The following is a 22,807-nucleotide window of genomic DNA, read 5'->3' on the forward strand; positions in this document are numbered from 1 at the left end:
ATCCTATACCCTAGTGGGATTCTGACTGTATGTAGCCTATACCCTAGCGGGATTCTGACTGTATGTATCCTATACCCTTGTTGGATTCTGACTGTATGTAGCCTATACCCTAGTTGGATTCTGACTGTATGTATCCTATACCCTAGTTGGATTCTGACTGTATGTAGCCTATACCCTAGTTGGATTCTGATTCTGACGGTATGTATCCTATACCCTAGTTGGATTCTGACTGTATGTAGCCTATACCCTAGTGGGATTCTGACTGTATGTATCCTATACCCTAGTTGGATTCTGACTGTATGTAGCCTATACCCTAGTTGGATTCTGACTGTATGTATCCTATACCCTAGTTGGATTCTGACTGTATGTAGCCTATACCCTAGTTGGATTCTGATTCTGACTGTATGTATCCTATACCCTAGTGGGATTCTGACTGTATGTAGCCTATACCCTAGTTGGATTCTGATTCTGACTGTATGTATCCTACACCCTAGTTGGATTCTGATTCTGACTGTATGTATCCTATACCCTAGTTGGATTCTGACTGTATGTATCATATACCCTAGTTGGATTCTGACTGTATGTATCATATACCCTAGTTGGATTCTGACTGTATGTATCATATACCCTAGTTGGATTCTGACTGTATGTATCATATACCCTAGTTGGATTCTGACTGTATGTATCATATACCCTAGTTGGATTCTGACTGTATGTATCATATACCCTAGTTGGATTCTGACTGTATGTAGCCTATACCCTAATTGGATTCTGATTCTGACTGTATGTATCCTATACCCTAGTGGGATTCTGACTGTATGTAGCCTATACCCTAGTTGGATTCTGATTCTGACTGTATGTATCCTATACCCTAGTTGGATTCTGACTGTTTGTATCCTATACCCTAGTTGGATTCTGACTGTATGTAGCCTATACCCTAGTTGGATTCTGATTCTGACTGTATGTATCCTATACCCTAGTTGGATTCTGACTGTATGTAGCCTATACCCTAGTTGGATTCTGATTCTGACTGTATGTATCCTATACCCTAGTGGGATTCTGACTGTATGTATCCTATACCCTAGTTGGATTCTGACTGTATGTAGCCTATACCCTAGTTGGATTCTGACTGTATGTATCCTATACCCTAGTTGGATTCTGACTGTATGTAGCCTATACCCTAGTTGGATTCTGACTGTATGTATCCTATACCCTAGTTGGATTCTGACTGTATGTAGCCTATACCCTAGTTGGATTCTGATTCTGACTGTATGTATCCTATACCCTAGTTGGATTCTGACTGTATGTAGCCTATACCCTAGTGGGATTCTGATTCTGACTGTATGTATCCTACACCCTAGTTGGATTCTGATTCTGACTGTATGTATCCTATACCCTAGTTGGATTCTGACTGTATGTATCATATACCCTAGTTGGATTCTGACTGTTTGTAGCCTATACCCTAGTTGGATTCTGATTCTGACTGTATGTATCCTACACCCTAGTTGGATTCTGATTCTGACTGTATGTATCCTATACCCTAGTTGGATTCTGACTGTATGTATCATATACCCTAGTTGGATTCTGACTGTTTGTAGCCTATACCCTAGTTGGATTCTGACTGTTTGTATCCTATACCCTAGTGGGATTCTGACTGTATGTAGCCTATACCCTAATTGGATTCTGATTCTGACTGTATGTATCCTATACCCTAGTGGGATTCTGATTCTGACTGTATGTAGCCTATACCCTAATTGGATTCTGATTCTGACTGTATGTATCCTATACCCTAGTTGGATTCTGACTGTATGTATCATATACCCTAGTGGGATTCTGACTGTATGTATCCTATACCCTAGTGGGATTCTGACTGTATGCAGCCTATACCCTAGTGGGATTCTGACTGTATGTATCCTATACCCTTGTTGGATTCTGACTGTATGTAGCCTATACCCTAGTTGGATTCTGACTGTATGTATCCTATACCCTAGTTGGATTCTGACTGTATGTAGCCTATACCCTAGTTGGATTCTGATTCTGACTGTATGTATCCTATACCCTAGTTGGATTCTGACTGTATGTAGCCTATACCCTAGTGGGATTCTGACTGTATGTATCCTATACCCTAGTTGGATTCTGACTGTATGTAGCCTATACCCTAGTTGGATTCTGACTGTATGTATCCTATACCCTAGTTGGATTCTGACTGTATGTAGCCTATACCCTAGTTGGATTCTGATTCTGACTGTATGTATCCTATACCCTAGTTGGATTCTGACTGTATGTATCCTATACCCTAGTGGGATTCTGATTCTGACTGTATGTATCCTACACCCTATTTGGATTCTGATTCTGACTGTATGTATCCTATACCCTAGTTGGATTCTGACTGTATGTATCATATACCCTAGTTGGATTCTGACTGTTTGTAGCCTATACCCTAGTTGGATTCTGATTCTGACTGTATGTATCCTACACCCTAGTTGGATTCTGATTCTGACTGTATGTATCCTATACCCTAGTTGGATTCTGACTGTATGTATCATATACCCTAGTTGGATTCTGACTGTATGTATCATATACCCTAGTTGGATTCTGACTGTTTGTAGCCTATACCCTAGTTGGATTCTGACTGTTTGTATCCTATACCCTAGTGGGATTCTGACTGTATGTAGCCTATACCCTAATTGGATTCTGATTCTGACTGTATGTATCCTATACCCTAGTTGGATTCTGACTGTATGTAGCCTATACCCTAGTGGGATTCTGACTGTATGTAGCCTATACCCTAGTGGGATTCTGACTGTATGTATCCTATACCCTAGTTGGATTCTGACTGTATGTAGCCTATACCCTAGTTGGATTCTGACTGTATGTATCCTATACCCTAATTGGATTCTGACTGTATGTAGCCTATACCCTAGTTGGATTCTGATTCTGACTGTATGTATCCTATACCCTAGTTGGATTCTGACTGTATGTAGCCTATACCCTAGTGGGATTCTGACTGTATGTATCCTATACCCTAGTTGGATTCTGACTGTATGTAGCCTATACCCTAGTTGGATTCTGACTGTATGTATCCTATACCCTAGTTGGATTCTGACTGTATGTAGCCTATACCCTAGTTGGATTCTGATTCTGACTGTATGTATCCTATACCCTAGTGGGATTCTGACTGTATGTAGCCTATACCCTAGTTGGATTCTGATTCTGACTGTATGTATCCTACACCCTAGTTGGATTCTGATTCTGACTGTATGTATCCTATACCCTAGTTGGATTCTGACTGTATGTATCATATACCCTAGTTGGATTCTGACTGTATGTATCATATACCCTAGTTGGATTCTGACTGTTTGTAGCCTATACCCTAGTTGGGTTCTGACTGTATGTAGCCTATACCCTAATTGGATTCTGATTCTGACTCTATGTATCCTATACCCTAGTGGGATTCTGATTCTGACTGTATGTAGCCTATACCCTAGTGGGATTCTGATTCTGACTGTATGTATCCTATACCCTAGTGGGATTCTGATTCTGACTGTATGTATCCTATACCCTAGTGGGATTCTGACTGTATGTAGCCTATACCCTAGTTGGATTCTGACTGTATGTATCCTATACCCTAATTGGATTCTGATTCTGACTGTATGTATCCTATACCCTAGTGGGATTCTGACTGTATGTAGCCTATACCCTAGTTGGATTCTGATTCTGACTGTATGTATCCTATACCCTAGTTGGATTCTGACTGTTTGTATCCTATACCCTAGTTGGATTCTGACTGTATGTAGCCTATACCCTAGTTGGATTCTGATTCTGACTGTATGTATCCTATACCCTAGTTGGATTCTGACTGTATGTAGCCTATACCCTAGTGGGATTCTGACTGTATGTATCCTATACCCTAGTTGGATTCTGACTGTATGTAGCCTATACCCTAGTTGGATTCTGACTGTATGTATCCTATACCCTAGTTGGATTCTGACTGTATGTAGCCTATACCCTAGTTGGATTCTGATTCTGACTGTATGTATCCTATACCCTAGTTGGATTCTGACTGTATGTGGCCTATACCCTAGTGGGATTCTGATTCTGACTGTATGTATCCTACACCCTAGTTGGATTCTGATTATGACTGTATGTAGCCTATACCCTAGTTGGATTCTGACTGTATGTAGCCTATACCCTAGTTGGATTCTGACTGTATGTATCCTATACCCTAGTTGGATTCTGACTGTATGTAGCCTATACCCTAGTTGGATTCTGATTCTGACTGTATGTAGCCTATACCCTAGTTGGATTCTGACTGTATGTATCCTATACCCTAGTTGGATTCTGACTGTATGTAGCCTATACCCTAGTTGGATTCTGACTGTATGTATCATATACCCTAGTTGGATTCTGACTGTTTGTAGCCTATACCCTAGTTGGATTCTGATTCTGACTGTATGTATCCTACACCCTAGTTGGATTCTGATTCTGACTGTATGTATCCTATACCCTAGTTGGATTCTGACTGTATGTATCATATACCCTAGTTGGATTCTGACTGTTTGTAGCCTATACCCTAGTTGGATTCTGACTGTTTGTATCCTATACCCTAGTGGGATTCTGACTGTATGTAGCCTATACCCTAATTGGATTCTGATTCTGACTGTATGTATCCTATACCCTAGTTGGATTCTGATTATGACTGTATGTATCCTATACCCTAGTGGGATTCTGACTGTATGTAGCCTATACCCTAATTGGATTCTGATTCTGACTGTATGTATCCTATACCCTAGTGGGATTCTGATTCTGACTGTATGTATCCTATACCCTAGTGGGATTCTGACTGTATGTATCCTATACCCTAGTGGGATTCTGACTGTATGTATCCTATACCCTTGTTGGATTCTGACTGTATGTAGCCTATACCCTAGTTGGATTCTGACTGTATGTATCCTATACCCTAGTTGGATTCTGATTCTGACTGTTTGTATCCTATACCCTAGTGGGATTCTGACTGTATGCAGCCTATACCCTAGTTGGATTCTGATTCTGACTGTTTGTATCCTATACCCTAGTGGGATTCTGACTGTATGCAGCCTATACCCTAGTGGGATTCTGACTGTATGCAGCCTATACCCTAGTTGGATTCTGATTCTGACTGTTTGTATCCTATACCCTAGTGGGATTCTGACTGTATGCAGCCTATACCCTAGTGGGATTCTGACTGTATGTATCCTATACCCTTGTTGGATTCTGACTGTATGTAGCCTATACCCTAGTTGGATTCTGACTGTATGTATCCTATACCCTAGTTGGATTCTGACTGTATGTAGCCTATACCCTAGTTGGATTCTGATTCTGACTGTATGTATCCTATACCCTAGTTGGATTCTGACTGTATGTAGCCTATACCCTAGTGGGATTCTGACTGTATGTATCCTATACCCTAGTTGGATTCTGACTGTATGTAGCCTATACCCTAGTTGGATTCTGACTGTATGTATCCTATACCCTAGTTGGATTCTGACTGTATGTAGCCTATACCCTAGTTGGATTCTGATTCTGACTGTATGTATCCTATACCCTAGTTGGATTCTGACTGTATGTAGCCTATACCCTAGTTGGATTCTGATTCTGACTGTATGTATCCTATACCCTAGTTGGATTCTGACTGTATGTATCATATACCCTAGTTGGATTCTGACTGTTTGTAGCCTATACCCTAGTTGGATTCTGATTCTGACTGTATGTATCATATACCCTAGTTGGATTCTGACTGTATGTATCATATACCCTAGTTGGATTCTGACTGTATGTATCATATACCCTAGTTGGATTCTGACTGTTTGTAGCCTATACCCTAGTTGGATTCTGACTGTTTGTATCCTATACCCTAGTGGGATTCTGACTGTATGTAGCCTATACCCTAATTGGATTCTGATTCTGACTGTATGTATCCTATACCCTAGTGGGATTCTGACTGTATGTAGCCTATACCCTAGTTGGATTCTGATTCTGACTGTATGTATCCTATACCCTAGTTGGATTCTGACTGTATGTAGCCTATACCCTAGTTGGATTCTGACTGTATGTATCCTATACCCTAGTTGGATTCTGACTGTATGCAGCCTATACCCTAGTTGGATTCTGATTCTGACTGTATGTATCCTATACCCTAGTTGGATTCTGACTGTATGTAGCCTATACCCTAGTTGGATTATGACTGTATGCTTCCTATACCCTAGTGCGATTCTGACTGCATGTAGCCTATACCCTAGTTGGATTCTGATTCTGACTGTATGTATCCTATACCCTAGTTGGATTCTGACTGTATGTAGCCTATACCCTAGTTGGATTCTGACTGTATGTAGCCTATACCCTAGTGGGATTCTGATTCTGACTGTATGGTTCTATTGTCTCCAGGTGATCTGTAAATCAGATGCTCCGACAGGGGATGTGCTATTGGACGAGGCTCTCAAACACGTGAAGGAGACACAGCCCCCAGAGACGGTGCAGAGCTGGATTGAGCTGCTCAGCGGTGAGTGTGTTAGAACCACACTTTAACATAGAGGTTCACTACTAACAGAGTGGCCTCAGCCACCAGACAGAGGGTCACTACTAACAGAGTGGCCTCAGCCACCAGACAGAGGTTCACTACTAACAGAGTGGTCTCAGCCACCAGACAGAGGTTCACTACTAACAGAGTGGTCTCAGCCACCAGACAGAGGTTCACTACTAACAGAGTGGTCTCAGCCACCAGACAGAGGTTCACTACTAACAGAGTGGTCTCAGCCACCAGACAGAGGTTCACTACTAACAGAGTGGTCTCAGCCACCAGACAGAGGTTCACTACTAACAGAGTGGCCTCAGCCACCAGACAGAGGTTCACTACTAACAGAGTGGCCTCAGCCACCAGACAGAGGTTCACTACTAACAGAGTGGCCTCAGCCACCAGACAGAGGTTCACTACTAACAGAGTGGTCTCAGCCACCAGACAGAGGTTCACTACTAACAGAGTGGTCTCAGCCACCAGACAGAGGTTCACTACTAACAGAGTGGCCTCAGCCACCAGACAGAGGTTCACTACTAACAGAGTGGCCTCAGCCACCAGACAGAGGTTCACTACTAACAGAGTGGCCTCAGCCACCAGACAGAGGTTCACTACTAACAGAGTGGTCTCAGCCACCAGACAGAGGTTCACTACTAACAGAGTGGTCTCAGCCACCAGACAGAGGTTCACTACTAACAGAGTGGTCTCAGCCACCAGACAGAGGTTCACTACTAACAGAGTGGTCTCAGTCACCAGACAGAGGTTCACTACTAACAGAGTGGCCTCAGCCACCAGACAGAGGTTCACTACTAACAGAGTGGTCTCAGCCACCAGACAGAGGTTCACTACTAACAGAGTGGTCTCAGCCACCAGACAGAGGTTCACTACTAACAGAGTGGTCTCAGCCACCAGACAGAGGTTCACTACTAACAGAGTGGTCTCAGCCACCAGACAGAGGTTCACTACTAACAGAGTGGTCTCAGCCACCAGACAGAGGTTCACTACTAACAGAGTGGTCTCAGCCACCAGACAGAGGTTCACTACTAACAGAGTGGTCTCAGCCACCAGACAGAGGTTCACTACTAACAGAGTGGCCTCAGCCACTAGACAGAGGTTCACTACTAACAGAGTGGTCTCAGCCTAGAAATGTATCATTATATACATCTTCTTTTTGTTGTAACTTTAATGTGTTACAAAGTTGATGTTTACAGTTAATTCATTGAGCTGTATCTAAATATATTTTCTTTCTAGTTATTCACATATGTACAAGAGTAATTGTATTAGATTTCATGTTAAGGAGATTGAGAACTATGTACATATTTCTGTTGGTTATTGGTTAGTATTGGATTACGCTGTTGACTTTAAGTACCAGAATACCTTGCGACAAGAAGTTAACTGCCGCGTTCTCGTAAAAAAAAAAAATGTTTTATGTACTAGTGACAAGTAATTTATCCTGGCTTTCGCTATCAACTTTTATTTGATTGTTTTATAGAATCTAAAGTGGTGAAATGTAATGCGAGCAGGTATTATTAATAAAAGAAGCTTTCATCTCACAACCGACGTCCCGAGTCATTACTTTGAAGATAGTCATTTTATACTCCCATCGTGCCACCGATCATACTCCCAAGTACGCTCACTGTGAAGATGACACAGGACAGAGCATCTTTTACACCGTATTCATTCAAGTAATTCACTCTGACGGACAGGCTTTGTTGCCTGAGACCGCAGGAGGAAGTGGTAGTCTATTGGCTGGCATCTCTGAGGGCCCAAAGGTCATATAGAAGCTTCTGGAGAAAGTTGGGGGTGTCTCAGCAAGGCCAACTACCAAAAAAAAAACGGTTCAAAGTGTCTCGGTTGTTGGAAAAACACAGGAGAAAATCAGCTCAGCCAACAAGGGATTTGGATCTGAAACGTCATGTTGTTTTATGTTACCCGGCCAGCTCTACTATTTGACAAAAATATAGTGCAATGATGTAGTCACTCAACCGTGTGGCAGAGTCCAGACCCACGCGAGAGTCCTGGATTATCACAACTCTGGATTGGTGAAGGCCTAGTAGGCTATATTCAGTTGTTTTTTGTTTTTTTTTAATTTTTAGATTTAAACTAATGTTTATGGCTACCTTTTTGTTGTTGTTGTAAAAGTTGCGCAATCAAACAACATCTGATGTTTTGGCTGTATTTCTGTTGTTTATAATTCCTCTGAAGACTCGTAGTCATAGCAAACATTCAAAGCCCACATTGTGTGGCCTTGCTACTGTTGTGTTTTTAAAATGGCAAGACTTATTACAGTAAAAATAAGACAACGAATGAGATACAACAAACTAAATAGGCAATACAGTGGAATAAGTACTTGTACTCTCCCCCTCTCTCTCCCCCAGGCCTTTTTATTTGGCTGTTTTCGAGTTGTGGATATAGGTTACATCGACAACGCTGTTTTGCGGTTTGAACTCTGCTTCAAGCTTAACACCTCTCTTCTCTCCCCTGTAGGTCTTACCTCCACTCTTCTCCCCCCCTGTAGGTCTTAACACCCCCCCCCCCCCTTGTAGGCCACTCTTTTGTAGGTCTTAACACCACTCTTTTGTAGGTCATAACACCACTCTTTTGTAGGTCGTAACACCACTCTTTTGTAGGTCGTAACACCACTCTTTTGTAGGTCGTAACACCACTCTTTTGTAGGTCTTAACACCACTCTTCTGTAGGTCTTAACACCACTCTTCTGTAGGTCTTAACACCACTCTTCTGTAGGTCTTAACACCACTCTTCTGTAGGTCTTAACACCACTCTTCTGTAGGTCTTAACACCACTCTTCTGTAGGTCTTAACACCACTCTTCTGTAGGTCTTAACACCACTCTTCTGTAGGTCTTAACACCACTCTTCTGTAGGTCTTATCTCCACTCTTCTCCCTGTAGGTCTTACCTCCACTCTCCTCCCCCCTGTAGGTCTTAACACCACTCTTTTGTAGGTCTTAACACCACTCTTTTGTAGGTCATAACACCACTCTTTTGTAGGTCATAACACCACTCCCCCCCCTCCATAGGTTTACAAAATCATCCATAGGGGATGGTTTTTGTCTTTTTGAAAGTTACATATCTTGAAAACTTGTTTGCTGACAGTCCCAAAATGTTTTGCTTATGTCAGCAACGGTCTAATGAAACAAATACCTGTCCCCATTCCACCATAGGTCTCAACTCCTCTGTTCTCTCCTCCCTGTAGGTGAGACGTGGAACCCTCTGAAGCTTCACTACCAGCTGAGGAACGTGAGGGAACGCCTGGCCAAGAACCTGGTGGAAAAGGGCGTGCTGACCACGGAGAAACAGAACTTCCTCCTCTTCGACATGACCACTCACCCGCTCACCAACAACAACATCAAACAACGCCTCATTAAGAGGGTTCAGGAGGCCGTGTTGGAGAAATGGGTCAACGACCCGCACCGCATGGACAAACGGCTGCTCGCCCTCATCTTCCTGGCCCACTCGTCTGATGTCCTGGAGAACGCCTTTTCCCCTCTGCTGGACGACCAGTATGACCTGGCCATGAAGAGAGTTCGGCAGCTCCTGGACCTGGAGCCAGAGGGGGAGAGCACGAAGACCAACGCCAATGAGTTGTTGTGGGCCGTGGTGGCCGCCTTCACCAAGTGACCTACCACCTTCAGACAACAGAGGGTTGGGTTGGTTAATGACGATGGTGGTGGGTATGGTGTGAAGGGAGAGGGAGACGACAGGACCGTTTGCGTGGGACAGAGAGGAGAGTGCTCGTTCCTGACTTGAGTTCACCTCTGCCTAGGCTTTTCTGAACAGAATAGACTGCTCCAGACCTGTCCGACGATTTTCCTGTTTTCTTTCCTTGTAGATAACTCTCTCACTCCTTCCTCCATAATGGTATTTTGTGTCTCTGCGAGATGCAATATAAATCGCTGACTTCTGCAAACAAACAAACAAACAAAAACACCCCAAAAAAAACTCCCCTCTCATGGAGAAACGTTTTGGATACTGGACTGACTGAAATATGAAGATTCAATCATCTTCCTCTTCCTCAGAAATGTCTTTCTTCAAAGTATGTTATGTATTCTCTCCTGGTACCTAGCTCTAACTAGACTAACTAACTCCTAACTAGCTCTAACTCACTGCAACATGTATTAATCCACTGTTGTTCAGTGATGTACATAGAGATTCCATGTAAGTGAAACATAGTAACACTATATGAATACTAGATTTAAAAAAAAATATTTGGGGGGGGGGGTTGATTTCCTCTCCAACGTGATCATGACGACATGGTCTGAAGTTTCCTGTTTCTGAATTTACATTTATGTTTTATGAACGAATGTTTCTCTCATTAAGATGTTTGGGTTCCAGGTAAATGTGAGAGATCAGGGCTCCGTCTGAGTTCTACCTTACTACATATATATATATAGTTAACTTAGTGTCGTAGTGTACTATATAGGGAATAGTCTCTGTTCATTTTCAGATTAACTAAACCCTTCAGGTCAGTTTTTTGTCTCTAAAGAGTTCTGCAGAGGTAAAGACATCTGCGTTCATAGGTTCGGTTTGATCCGACACCCAAGAGTTCAGTCTTGTCTGTTTCGACTGGGAAGCATAAGGAAAGCTTGTGTCTATCTAGCTCTGGGAATCATCTTTGGACCAGGGCCCACTAGTGCACTATAGAGGGAACAGGGTCCCCCTAGTGCACTGTAGAGGGAACAGGGTCCCACTAGTGCACTATAGAGGGAACAGGGTCCCACTAGTGCACTATAGAGGGAACAGGGTCCCCTAGTGCACTATAGAGGGAACAGGGCCCCCCTAGTGCGCTATAGAGGGAACAGGGTCCCCCTAGTGCACTATAGAGGGAACAGGGCCCCCCTAGTGCGCTATAGAGGGAACAGGGTCCCCCTAGTGCACTATAGAGGGAACAGGGTCCCCCTAGTACACTATAATATATCCCATTTAGCAGACGCTTTTGTCCAAAGCGACTTACAAGTCGGCTGGGGCCACTACTTTTACATATGGGTGGCCCCAGCGGGAATCGAACCCACGACGCTTGGCGTTGCAAGCGCCATGCTCTACCGACTGAGCCACACAGGACAGGGTCCCCCTAGTGCACTATAGAGGGAACAGGGTCCCCCTAGTGCACTATAGAGGGAACAGGGTCCCCCTAGTGCACTATAGAGAGAACAGGGTCTCCCTAGTATGCTATAAAGGGAACAGGGCCCCCTAGTATGCTATAGAGGGATCAGGGTCCCCCTAGTGCGCTATAAAGGGAACAGGGTCCCCCTAGTGCGCTATAAAGGGAACAGGGTCCCCCTAGTGCGCTATAAAGGGAACAGGGTCCCCCTAGTGCACTATAGAGAGAACAGGGTCTCCCTAGTATGCTATAAAGGGAACAGGGCCCCTTAGTATGCTATAGAGGGAACAGGGTCCCCCTAGTGCGCTATAAAGGGAACAGGGCCCCCTAGTGCACTATAGAGGGAACAGGGTCCCCCTAGTGCACTATAGAGAGAACAGGGTCTCCCTAGTATGCTATAAAGGGAACAGGGTCCCCCTAGTGCACTATAGAGGGAACAGGGTCCCCCTAGTGCACTATAGAGGGAACAGGGTCCCCCTAGTGCACTATAGAGGGAACAGGGTCCCCCTAGTGCACTATAGAGAGAACAGGGTCTCCCTAGTATGCTATAGAGGGAACAGGGTCCCCCTAGTGCACTATAGAGGGAACAGGGTCCCCCTAGTGCACTATAGAGGGAACAGGGTCCCCCTAGTGCGCTATAAAGGGAACAGGGCCCCCTAGTGCACTATAGAGAGAACAGGGTCCCCCTAGTGAGCTATAGAGGGAACAGGGTCCCCCTAGTGCGCTATAGAGGGAACAGGGTCCCCCTAGTGCGCTATAGAGGGAACAGGGTCCCCCTAGTGCGCTATAGAGGGAACAGGGTGCTATTTGGGATGCAGACATTTGTCTGTGCCTCAGCCTTTCTTCAGTGTCTACGTTTCTGTCCGTCCTTCTGAACGTGATTTCGTAACGAAGAAACCGCTCCAATGATCCAGTACGGAATAAAAGGATCATCTCTTCGAGAACTTTCACCTGACTATCATGTTTCTTGAAGTCATTCAGTTTATTTTTGTAACTTTCTCATAATCAATTTGTCATCAGTTGTGTCTGTTCACTGCAAAGGTCTGAAATTAATAAAACAAATCAAAATGATGGATGGACCAACATTCCACTTCATTTGTTTTTGTATATAGTTATAGAGGTACTTTATGTATGTATTCAACCTACATCTGAGTAGCTTGTTTGAACTGGGAATGCAACTTAATTTGCTTCTTCTTCTTTCTTTTTTTTAAGAGGGCAGGGATTTTATCCTGCTTCCTGTTCTGAACTCATATGGTCACTGTCAGGCCATAGGACTTGGTAAGACCTCACAAACATCCTACTTCCTGTTCTGAACTCATATGGTCACTGTCAGGCCATAGGACTTGGTAAGACCTCACAAACAAAAGTAGTGCACTATGTAGGGAATTGGTTGCCATTTGCGACTCACGAAATGACTTCTTCAAGACGTGTGATGTCTTGTTCAAACGATCATCATTTAAGGGGCGGCAGGTAGCCTAGTGGATAGTGTTGGACTAGTAATCAGCAGGTAGCCTAGTGGTTAGTGTTGGACTAGTAATCAGCAGGTAGCCTAGTGGTTAGTGTTGGACTAGTAACCAGCAGGTAGCCTAGTGGTTAGAGCGTTGGACTAGTAACCAGCAGGTAGCCTAGTGGTTAGAGCGTTGGACGAGTAACCAGCAGGTAGCCTAGTGGTTAGAGCGTTGGACTAGTAACCAGCAGGTAGCCTAGTGGTTAGAGCATTGGACTAGTAATCAGCAGGTAGCCTAGTGGTTAGAGTGTTGGACTAGTAACCAACAGGTAGCCTAGTGGTTAGAGCATTGGACTAGTAATCAGCAGGTAGCCTAGTGGTTAGAGCATTGGACTAGTAATCAGCAGGTAGCCTAGTGGTTAGAGTGTTGGACTAGTAACCAACAGGTAGCCTAGTGGTTAGAGCATTGGACTAGTAATCAGCAGGTAGCCTAGTGGTTAGAGTGTTGGACTAGTAATCAGCAGGTAGCCTAGTGGTTAGTGTTGGACTAGTAACCAGCAGGTAGCCTAGTGGTTAGAGCGTTGGACTAGTAACCAGCAGGTAGCCTAGTGGTTAAGAGTGTTGGACGAGTAACCAGCAGGTAGTCTAGTGGTTAGAGTGTTGGACTAGTAATCAGCAGGTAGCCTAGTGGTTAGAGCGTTGGACTAGTAACCAGCAGGTAGCCTAGTGGTTAGTGTTGGACTAGTAACCAGCAGGTAGCCTAGTGGTTAGAGCGTTGGACTAGTAACCAGCAGGTAGCCTAGTGGTTAGTGTTGGACTAGTAACCAGCAGGTAGCCTAGTGGTTAGAGCATTGGACTAGTAACCAGCAGGTAGCCTAGTGGTTAGAGCATTGGACTAGTAACCAGCAGGTAGCCTAGTGGTTAGAGCATTGGACTAGTAACCAGCAGGTAGCCTAGTGGTTAGAGCATTGGACTAGTAACCAGCAGGTAGCCTAGTGGTTAGAGCGTTGGGCCAGTAACCAGCAGGTTGCCTAGTGGTTAGAGTGTTGGACTAGTAATCAGCAGGTAGCCTAGTGGTTAGAGTGTTGGACTAGTAATCAGCAGGTAGCCTAGTGGTTAGTGTTGGACTAGTAACCAGCAGGTAGCCTAGTGGTTAGAGCGTTGGACTAGTAACCAGCAGGTAGCCTAGTGGTTAAGAGTGTTGGACGAGTAACCAGCAGGTAGTCTAGTGGTTAGAGTGTTGGACTAGTAATCAGCAGGTAGCCTAGTGGTTAGAGCGTTGGACTAGTAACCAGCAGGTAGCCTAGTGGTTAGTGTTGGACTAGTAACCAGCAGGTAGCCTAGTGGTTAGAGCGTTGGACTAGTAACCAGCAGGTAGCCTAGTGGTTAGTGTTGGACTAGTAACCAGCAGGTAGCCTAGTGGTTAGAGCATTGGACTAGTAACCAGCAGGTAGCCTAGTGGTTAGAGCATTGGACTAGTAACCAGCAGGTAGCCTAGTGGTTAGAGCATTGGACTAGTAACCAGCAGGTAGCCTAGTGGTTAGAGCATTGGACTAGTAACCAGCAGGTAGCCTAGTGGTTAGAGCGTTGGACTAGTAACCAGCAGGTAGCCTAGTGGTTAGAGCATTGGACTAGTAACCAGCAGGTAGCCTAGTGGTTAGAGCATTGGACTAGTAACCAGCAGGTAGCCTAGTGGTTAGAGCATTGGACTAGTAACCAGCAGGTAGCCTAGTGGTTAGAGCATTGGACTAGTAACCAGCAGGTAGCCTAGTGGTTAGAGTGTTGGACTAGTAACCAGCAGGTAGCCTAGTGGTTAGAGCGTTGGACTAGTAACCAGCAGGTAGCCTAGTGGTTAGAGCGTTGGACTAGTAACCAGCAGGTAGCCTAGTGGTTAGAGCATTGGACGAGTAACCGGAAGGTTGCAAGATTGAATCCCCAAGCTGAGAAGGTAAAAATCTGTCGTTCTGCCCCTGAACAAGGCAGTTAACCCACTGTTCCCCTGAACAAGGCAGATAACCCACTGTTCCCCTGAACAAGGCAGATAACCCACTGTTCCCCTGAACAAGGCAGTTAACCCACTGTTCCCCTGAACAAGGCAGTTAACCCACTGTTCCCCTGAACAAGGCAGTTAACCCACTGTTCCCCTGAACAAGGCAGTTAACCCACTGTTCCCCTGAACAAGGCAGTTAACCCACTGTTCCCCTGAACAAGGCAGTTAACCCACTGTTCCCCTGAACAAGGCAGTTAACCCACTGTTCCCCTGAACAAGGCAGTTAACCCACTGTTCCCCTGAACAAGGCAGTTAACCCACTGTTCCCCTGAACAAGGCAGTTAACCCACTGTTCCCCTGAACAAGGCAGTTAACCCACTGTTCCCCTGAACAAGGCAGTTAACCCACTGTTCCCCTGAACAAGGCAGTTAACCCACTGTTCCCCTGAACAAGGCAGTTAACCCACTGTTCCCCTGAACAAGGCAGATAACCCACTGTTCCCCTGAACAAGGCAGTTAACCCACTGTTCCCCTGAACAAGGCAGTTAACCCACTGTTCCCCTGACCAAGGCAGTTAACCCACTGTTCCCCTGAACAAGGCAGTTAACCCACTGTTCCCCTGAACAAGGCAGTTAACCCACTGTTCCCCTGAACAAGGCAGATAACCCACTGTTCCCCTGAACAAGGCAGTTAACCCACTGTTCCCCTGAACAAGGCAGTTAACCCACTGTTCCCCTGAACAAGGCAGTTAACCCACTGTTCCCCTGAACAAGGCAGTTAACCCACTGTTCCCCTGAACAAGGCAGTTAACCCACTGTTCCCCTGAACAAGGCAGTTAACCCACTGTTCCCCTGAACAAGGCAGTTAACCCACTGTTCCCCTGAACAAGGCAGATAACCCACTGTTCCCCTGAACAAGGCAGTTAACCCACTGTTCCCCTGAACAAGGCATCTAACCCACTGTTCCTAGGCCGTCATTATAAATAATAATTTGTTCTTAACTGCCGAGTTAAATAAAGTTTTTAAAAAAGAAGCCTTTGACCAATCACAATATCTTGCTCTTAATTTCATGTTGCATCATTTTATTTTATCTGTTCAGAACATTCATCATTATTTATGCAAAAACTTTTTGTTACTATGTTCTTTCTTTCTTTCTTGGATTATGTCTGTTTTTGTTTCCAACACATTTCAGAATGATGGAGGCCACTGTGTTCTTGGGGACCTTCAATGCTGCAGAAATGTTTTGGTACCTTACCCCAGATCTGTGCCTCGACACAATCCTGTTTTTGAGCTCTACGGACAATCCCTTCGACCCTGTGGCTTGCTTTTTGCTCTGACATGCAACTGCCAACTGTGGGAACTTATACAGTATAGACAGGGTTGTGCCTTTCCATATCATGTCCAATCAATTGAATTTACCCCAGAATACCTTTTTGCTTTGTCATTATGGGGTATCGTGTATAGATTGATGAGGAAATTGTTTTATTTAATCGATTTTCAAATTAGGCTGGAAAAAATCTGGGTCTGAATACTTTCCGAGTGCAGCTATATACACTACTGGTGAAAGTTTTAGAACACCTACTCAAATCAAATTTATTTATATAGCCCTTCGTACAACAGCTGATATCTCAAAGTGCTGTACAGAAACCCAGCCTAAAACCCCAAACAGCAAGCACTGCAGGTGTAGAAGCACGGTACTCAAGTACTCAAGGTTTTGTCTTTATTTGTACTATTTTCTACATTGTAAAATAATAGTGAAGACATCAAAACTATGAAATAACACATGTGGTCACCAAAACAGATTTTTTTTAAATAGCCACCCTTTGCCTTGACAGCTTTGCACACTCTTGGAGTTCCCACATATGCTGAGCACTTGTTGGCTGCTTTTCCTTCGCTCTGAGGTCCAACTCATCCCAAACCATCTAAATTGGGTTGAGGTCGGGGGATTGTGGAGGCCAGGTCATCTGATGCAGCACTCCATCACTGTCCTTCTAGGTAAAATCACCCTTAGACAGCCTGGAGGTGTGTTGGGTCATTGTCCTATTGTCCCATTAAGCCCCAACCAGATAGGATGGCGTATCGCTACAAAATGCTGTTGTAGGAAATCGGATGTAGAGGCTGAGGTTGGAGGGAGTTCGATTGGGACAAGGTAAACAGGTCCGGAGGGAAGTCCAAGGGAGTGATGGTGAGCTGAATCCAGAACAGGGTAGCAGGTTGATGAGATATGGAACATGAGACGGGTACAAGAGTCAGAGCGGCAAAATTAGCAGAGATTACGATCTGGCAGTGGAAGTGGCAGGACTGAGTATTTGTAGAGGTCTTGATTATGGAACAGGTTGCAGCTGGTAGGGAACTGCTCTGGCTCCAGCACACCTGTCTCCATCACACAGAGGGAGAGAGAGAGAGGGAACTGGGGGAATGGCTGCAGGTCAATGAGACACCAGATGTCCACTAGGGGGTGTGGCAGGAGCAGATATGACCGTTAACATGTGTCCGTTTCTTGAACTCTGAAGCATTTAGTTGGGCTGCCATTTCCGAGGCTGGTAACTAATGAACATATCCTCTAAAGCGGAGGTAACTCTGGGTCTTCCGTTCCTGTGGCGGTCCTCAAGAGAGGCAGTTTCATCATAGTTCTTGATGGTTTTTGTGACTGCACTTAAAGAAACTTTCACAGTTCTTGAAATGCTCCGTATTGACTGACTTTCATGTCTTAAAGTAATGATGGACTGTCGTTTCTCTTTTCGCTGTTCTTGCCATAAATGGACTTTGTCTTTTACCAAATAGCGTGATCTTCTGTAGACCCCTGCTACTTTGTCACAACACAACTTATTGGCTCAAACACATTTAGAAGGTAAGAAATTCCACAATAGGCATTCCAGGTGACTACCGCATGAAGCTGGTTGAGAGAATGCCAAGAGTGTAGAAAGCTGTCATCAAGGCAAAGGACGGCTATTTGAAGAATCTCAAATATAAAATATATTTAGATTTGTTTCACATTTTTTGGGGTTACCTCATGATTCAATATGTGTTATTTCATAGTTTTGATGTCTTCACTATTATTCTACATTGTAGAAAATGGTACAAATAAATAAAAACCCTGGAATGAGTAGGTGTTCTAAAACCCTGGAATGAGTAGGTGTTCTAAAACCCTGGAATGAGTAGGTGTTCTAAAACCCTGGAATGAGTAGGTGTTCTAAAACCCTTGAATGAGTAGGTGTTCTAAAACCCTTGAATGAGTAGGTGTTCTAAAACCCTTGAATGAGTAGGTGTTCTAAAACCCTTGAATGATTTAGGTGTTCTAAAACCCTTGAATGAGTAGGTGTTCTAAAACCCTTGAATGAGTAGGTGTTCTAAAACCCTGGAATGAGTAGGTGTTCTAAAACCCTGGAATGAGTAGGTGTTCTAAAACCCTGGAATGAGTAGGTGTTCTAAAACCCTGGAATGAGTAGGTGTTCTAAAACCTTTGACCGGTACATAGCTATCACTTCTGCTCAGCTCAACAGGTACAACGCTATGTAACTATACAGGCGTAACGCTATGTAACTATACAGGCGCAACGCTATGTAACTATACAGGCACAACGCTATGTAACTATACAGGCACAACGCTATGTAACTATACAGGCACAACGCTATGTAACTATACAGGCACAACGCTATGTAACTATACAGGCACAACGCTATGTAACTATACAGGCACAACGCTATGTAACTATACAGGCGCAACGCTATGTAACTATACAGGCGCAACGCTATGTAACTATACAGGCACAACGCTATGTAACTATACAGGCACAACGCTATGTAACTATACAGGCACAGCGCTATGTAACTATACAGGCACAGCGCTATGTAACTATAGCAAATGAATTTGAACTAGACGCCATAAATGTGATTATACAAATTCACAATATTCCTTCCCTTGAAGTGTGTGTGTGGTGTGTGTCTTTCTGATGCACTGTAGCCCACTGTTTCCACTAATGATACACAACATTTCAGATGTACATTTGCCATTTGAATGAGAAGGTCACCACACACAGTGGAGAACAGTGTATTATTGATTGAGCCGGTGTGAACTTTGCAGCCCGCTGCGCTAACACCGGAGATTGGTTTAACCTTATCTAGAGACGCCAAGCTCCAAGAACCCAGTTCTCCTCTGTGTGTGTGTGTGTGTGTGTGTGTGTGTGTGTGTGTGTGTGTGTGTGTGTGTGTGTGTGTGTGTATCCGAATTTCCTCTCAGTGAGGGGGGAGTGCTGTCGCTCGCTCAATATCACTGCTGTTCTTTCAGAGTTGACCTGATTTCACCCCCCCCCCCCCCATACATGTGAGTGTATGAGAGAGACTGACAGTGAGAGGGAGATGTGAGTGTATGAGCGAGAGAGACTGACAGTGAGAGGGAGATGTGAGTATATGAGCGAGAGAGACTGACAGTGAGAGGGAGATGTGAGTGTATGAGCGAGAGAGACTGACAGTGAGAGGGAGATGTGAGTATATGAGCGAGAGAGACTGACAGTGAGAGGGAGATGTGAGTGTATGAGCGAGAGAGACTGACAGTGAGAGGGAGATGTTAGAGAGGGAGACAGAGAGACTGACAGGGAGAGCTTAAACACACTAACAAGATATAATTACTCAATGTCATGTATAGCTTTAGGTTCTGTGGTTCTGTGAAAATGTTATTTAATCAGAAGCCACTGTCAGATTTCTGGATTGGGCTGCGCTCAGAGTATCCTGTCTTGACAAATATATTTAAACTCCGTTTTTCACAATTCCTGACATATAATCCTAGTAAAAGAGTCCCTGTCTTAGGTTAGTTAGGATCACCACTTTATTTAAAAAAAAAAGTTAAATGTCAGAAAAATAGTAGAGGGAATGATTTATTTCAGATTTCATCACATTCTCAGTGTGTCAGAAGTTTACATACTCAATTAGTATTTGGTAGCACTGCCTTTAAATTGTTTAACTTGGGTCAAACGTTTCAGGTAGCCTTCCACAAGCTTCCCACAATAAGTTGGGTTTATTTTGGCCCATTCCTCCTGACAGAGCTGGTGTAACTGAGTCAGGTTTGTTGGCATCCTTGCTCGCGCACTCTTTTTCAGTTCTGCACACAAATATTCTATAGGATTGAGGCCAGGGCTTTGTGATGGCCACTCCAATACCTTGACTATGTTGTCCTTAATTAAGCCATTTTGCCACAACTTTGGAAGTATGCTTGGGGTCATTGTCCATTTGGAAGACCGATTTGCGACCAAGCTTTAACTTCCTGACTGATGTCTTGAAATGTTGCTTCAGTATATCCACATAATTTTCCTACCTCATGATGCCATCTATTTTGTGAAGTGCACCAGTCCCTCAGGCAGCAAAGCACCCCCACAACATGATGCTGCCACCCCCACAACATGATGCTGCCACCCCCTGCTTCATGGTTTGGATGGTGTTCTTCGGCTTGCAAGCCTCCCCCTTTCTCCTCCAAACATAACGATGGTCATTATGGCCAAAAAGTTCTAATTTTGTTTCATCAGACCAGAGGACATTTCTCCAAAAAGTACGATCTTTGTCCCCATGTGTAGTTGCAAACCGTAGTCTGGCTTTTTGATGGAGGTTTTGGAGCAGTGGCTTTTTCCTTGCTGAGCGGCCTTTCAAGTTACAGTCGATTATAGGACCCGTTTTACTGTGGATATAGATACTTTTGTACCTGTTTCCTCCAGCATCTTCACAAGGTCCTTTGGTGTTGTTCTGGGATTGATGTGCACTTTTCGCACCAAAGTACATTCATCTCTAGGAGACAGAATGCGTCTCCTTCCTGAGCGGTATGACGGCTGTGTGGTCCCGTGGTGTTTATACTTGTGTACTACTGTTTGTACAGATGCTTGTACCAGGCATTTGGAAATTTCTCCCAAAGGATGAAACAGACTCGTGGAGGTCTACAATTTCTTTTCTGAGGTCTTGGCTGATTTCTTTTTGATTTTCCCATGATGTCAAGCAAAGAGGCACTGAGTTTGAAGGTAGGCCTTGAAATACATCCACAAGTACACCTCCAATTGACTCAAATTATGTCAATTAGCCTATCAGAAGCTTCTGAAGCCATGACATCATTTTCTGGAATTTTCCAAGCTGTTTAAAGGCAGAGTCACCTTAGTGTATGTAAACTTCTGACCCACTGGAATTGTGATACAGTGAATTACAAGTGAAATAATCTGTCTGTAAACAATTGTTACTTGTGTCATGCACAAAGTAGATGTCCTAACCGACTTGCCAAAACTATAGTTTGTTAACAAAAAATTTGTGGAGTGGTTGAAAAAATAATTTTAATGACTCCAACCTAAGTGTATGTAAACTTCCGACTTCAACTGTTTCTGATTAGTTTGAACTGTTCAAGGGTTAGGCAGCTGATGATTATAAGCATATAAACATTTTGATATTGATGGATAACAAAGACAGGAAATTGTCTGTTTCGTTGATTGAAATATGCATATTCTACTTTTTGTATATGTTAAAATTGTGGGATTGTATGCAATGGGAAGTTTGGTCACCATGGTGACTGCATCTAGTGTCTGGACTTCCTCCCCAGACTGTTTTATAATCCTATTACAACTTCCTGGACTTCCTCCCAGACTGTTTTAGAATCCTATTACAACTTCCTGGACTTCCTCCCCAGACTGTTTTAGAATCCTATTACAACTTCCTGGACTTCCTCCCCAGACTGTTTTTTAGAATCCTATTACAACTTCCTGGACTTCCTCCCAGACTGTTTTAGAATCCTATTACAACTTCCTGGACTTCCTCCCAGACTGTTTTAGAATCCTATTACAACTTCCTGGACTTCCTCCCCAGACTGTTTTAGAATCCTCTTACAACTTCCTGGACTTCCTCCCCAGACTGTTTTAGAATCCTATTACAACTTCCTGGACTTCCTCCCCAGACTGTTTTTTAGAATCCTATTACAACTTCCTGGACTTCCTCCCCAGACTGTTTTAGAATCCTATTACAACTTCCTGGACTTCCTCCCAGACTGTTTTAGAATCCTATTACAACTTCCTGGACTTCCTCCCAGACTGTTTTAGAATCCTATTACAACTTCCTGGACTTCCTCCCAGTCTGTTTTAGAATCCTCTTACAACTTCCTGGACTTCCTCCCCAGACTGTTTTAGAATCCTATTACAACTTCCTGGACTTCCTCCCCAGACTGTTTTAGAATCCTATTACAACTTCCTGGACTTCCTCCCCAGACTGTTTTAGAATCCTATTACAACTTCCTGGACTTCCTCCCCAGACTGTTTTAGAATCCTATTACAACTTCCTGGACTTCCTCCCCAGACTGTTTTAGAATCCTATGACAACTTCCTGGACTTCCTCCCCAGACTGTTTAAGAATCCTATTACAACTTCCTGGACTTCCTCCCAGACTGTTTTAGAATCCTATTACAACTTCCTGGACTTCCTCCCCAGACTGTTTTAGAATCCTATTACAACTTCCTGGACTTCCTCCCCAGACTGTTTAAGAATCCTATTACAACTTCCTGGACTTCCTCCCCAGACTGTTTTAGAATCCTATTACAACTTCCTGGACTTCCTCCCCAGACTGTTTTAGAATCCTATTACAACTACCTGGACTTCCTCCCAGACTGTTTTAGAATCCTATTACAACTTCCTGGACTTCCTCCCAGACTGTTTAAGAATCCTATTACAACTTCCTGGACTTCCTCCC

General features: G+C 44.0%; 1 protein-coding gene across 1 annotated transcript in view; it reads left to right on the plus strand.

Moving 5' to 3' along the window:
* LOC135513696 (Golgi phosphoprotein 3-like) overlaps window positions 1-12,740 on the plus strand; it is a 37,253-nt gene extending 24,513 nt beyond the window's left edge. The window contains exons 3-4 of the mRNA XM_064936568.1: window positions 6,424-6,538; window positions 9,765-12,740. Of these exons, the coding sequence (XP_064792640.1) occupies window positions 6,424-6,538; window positions 9,765-10,189 (540 nt within the window). The 3' untranslated portion in view covers window positions 10,190-12,740. The remainder of the gene's footprint in view (window positions 1-6,423; window positions 6,539-9,764) is intronic.
* The last annotated feature ends 10,067 nt before the right edge of the window (window positions 12,741-22,807 follow it).

The sequence above is a fragment of the Oncorhynchus masou genome, chromosome 25, assembly GCF_036934945.1.
Source record: "Oncorhynchus masou masou isolate Uvic2021 chromosome 25, UVic_Omas_1.1, whole genome shotgun sequence".
NCBI classification, from domain to species: Eukaryota; Metazoa; Chordata; class Actinopteri; order Salmoniformes; family Salmonidae; genus Oncorhynchus; species Oncorhynchus masou.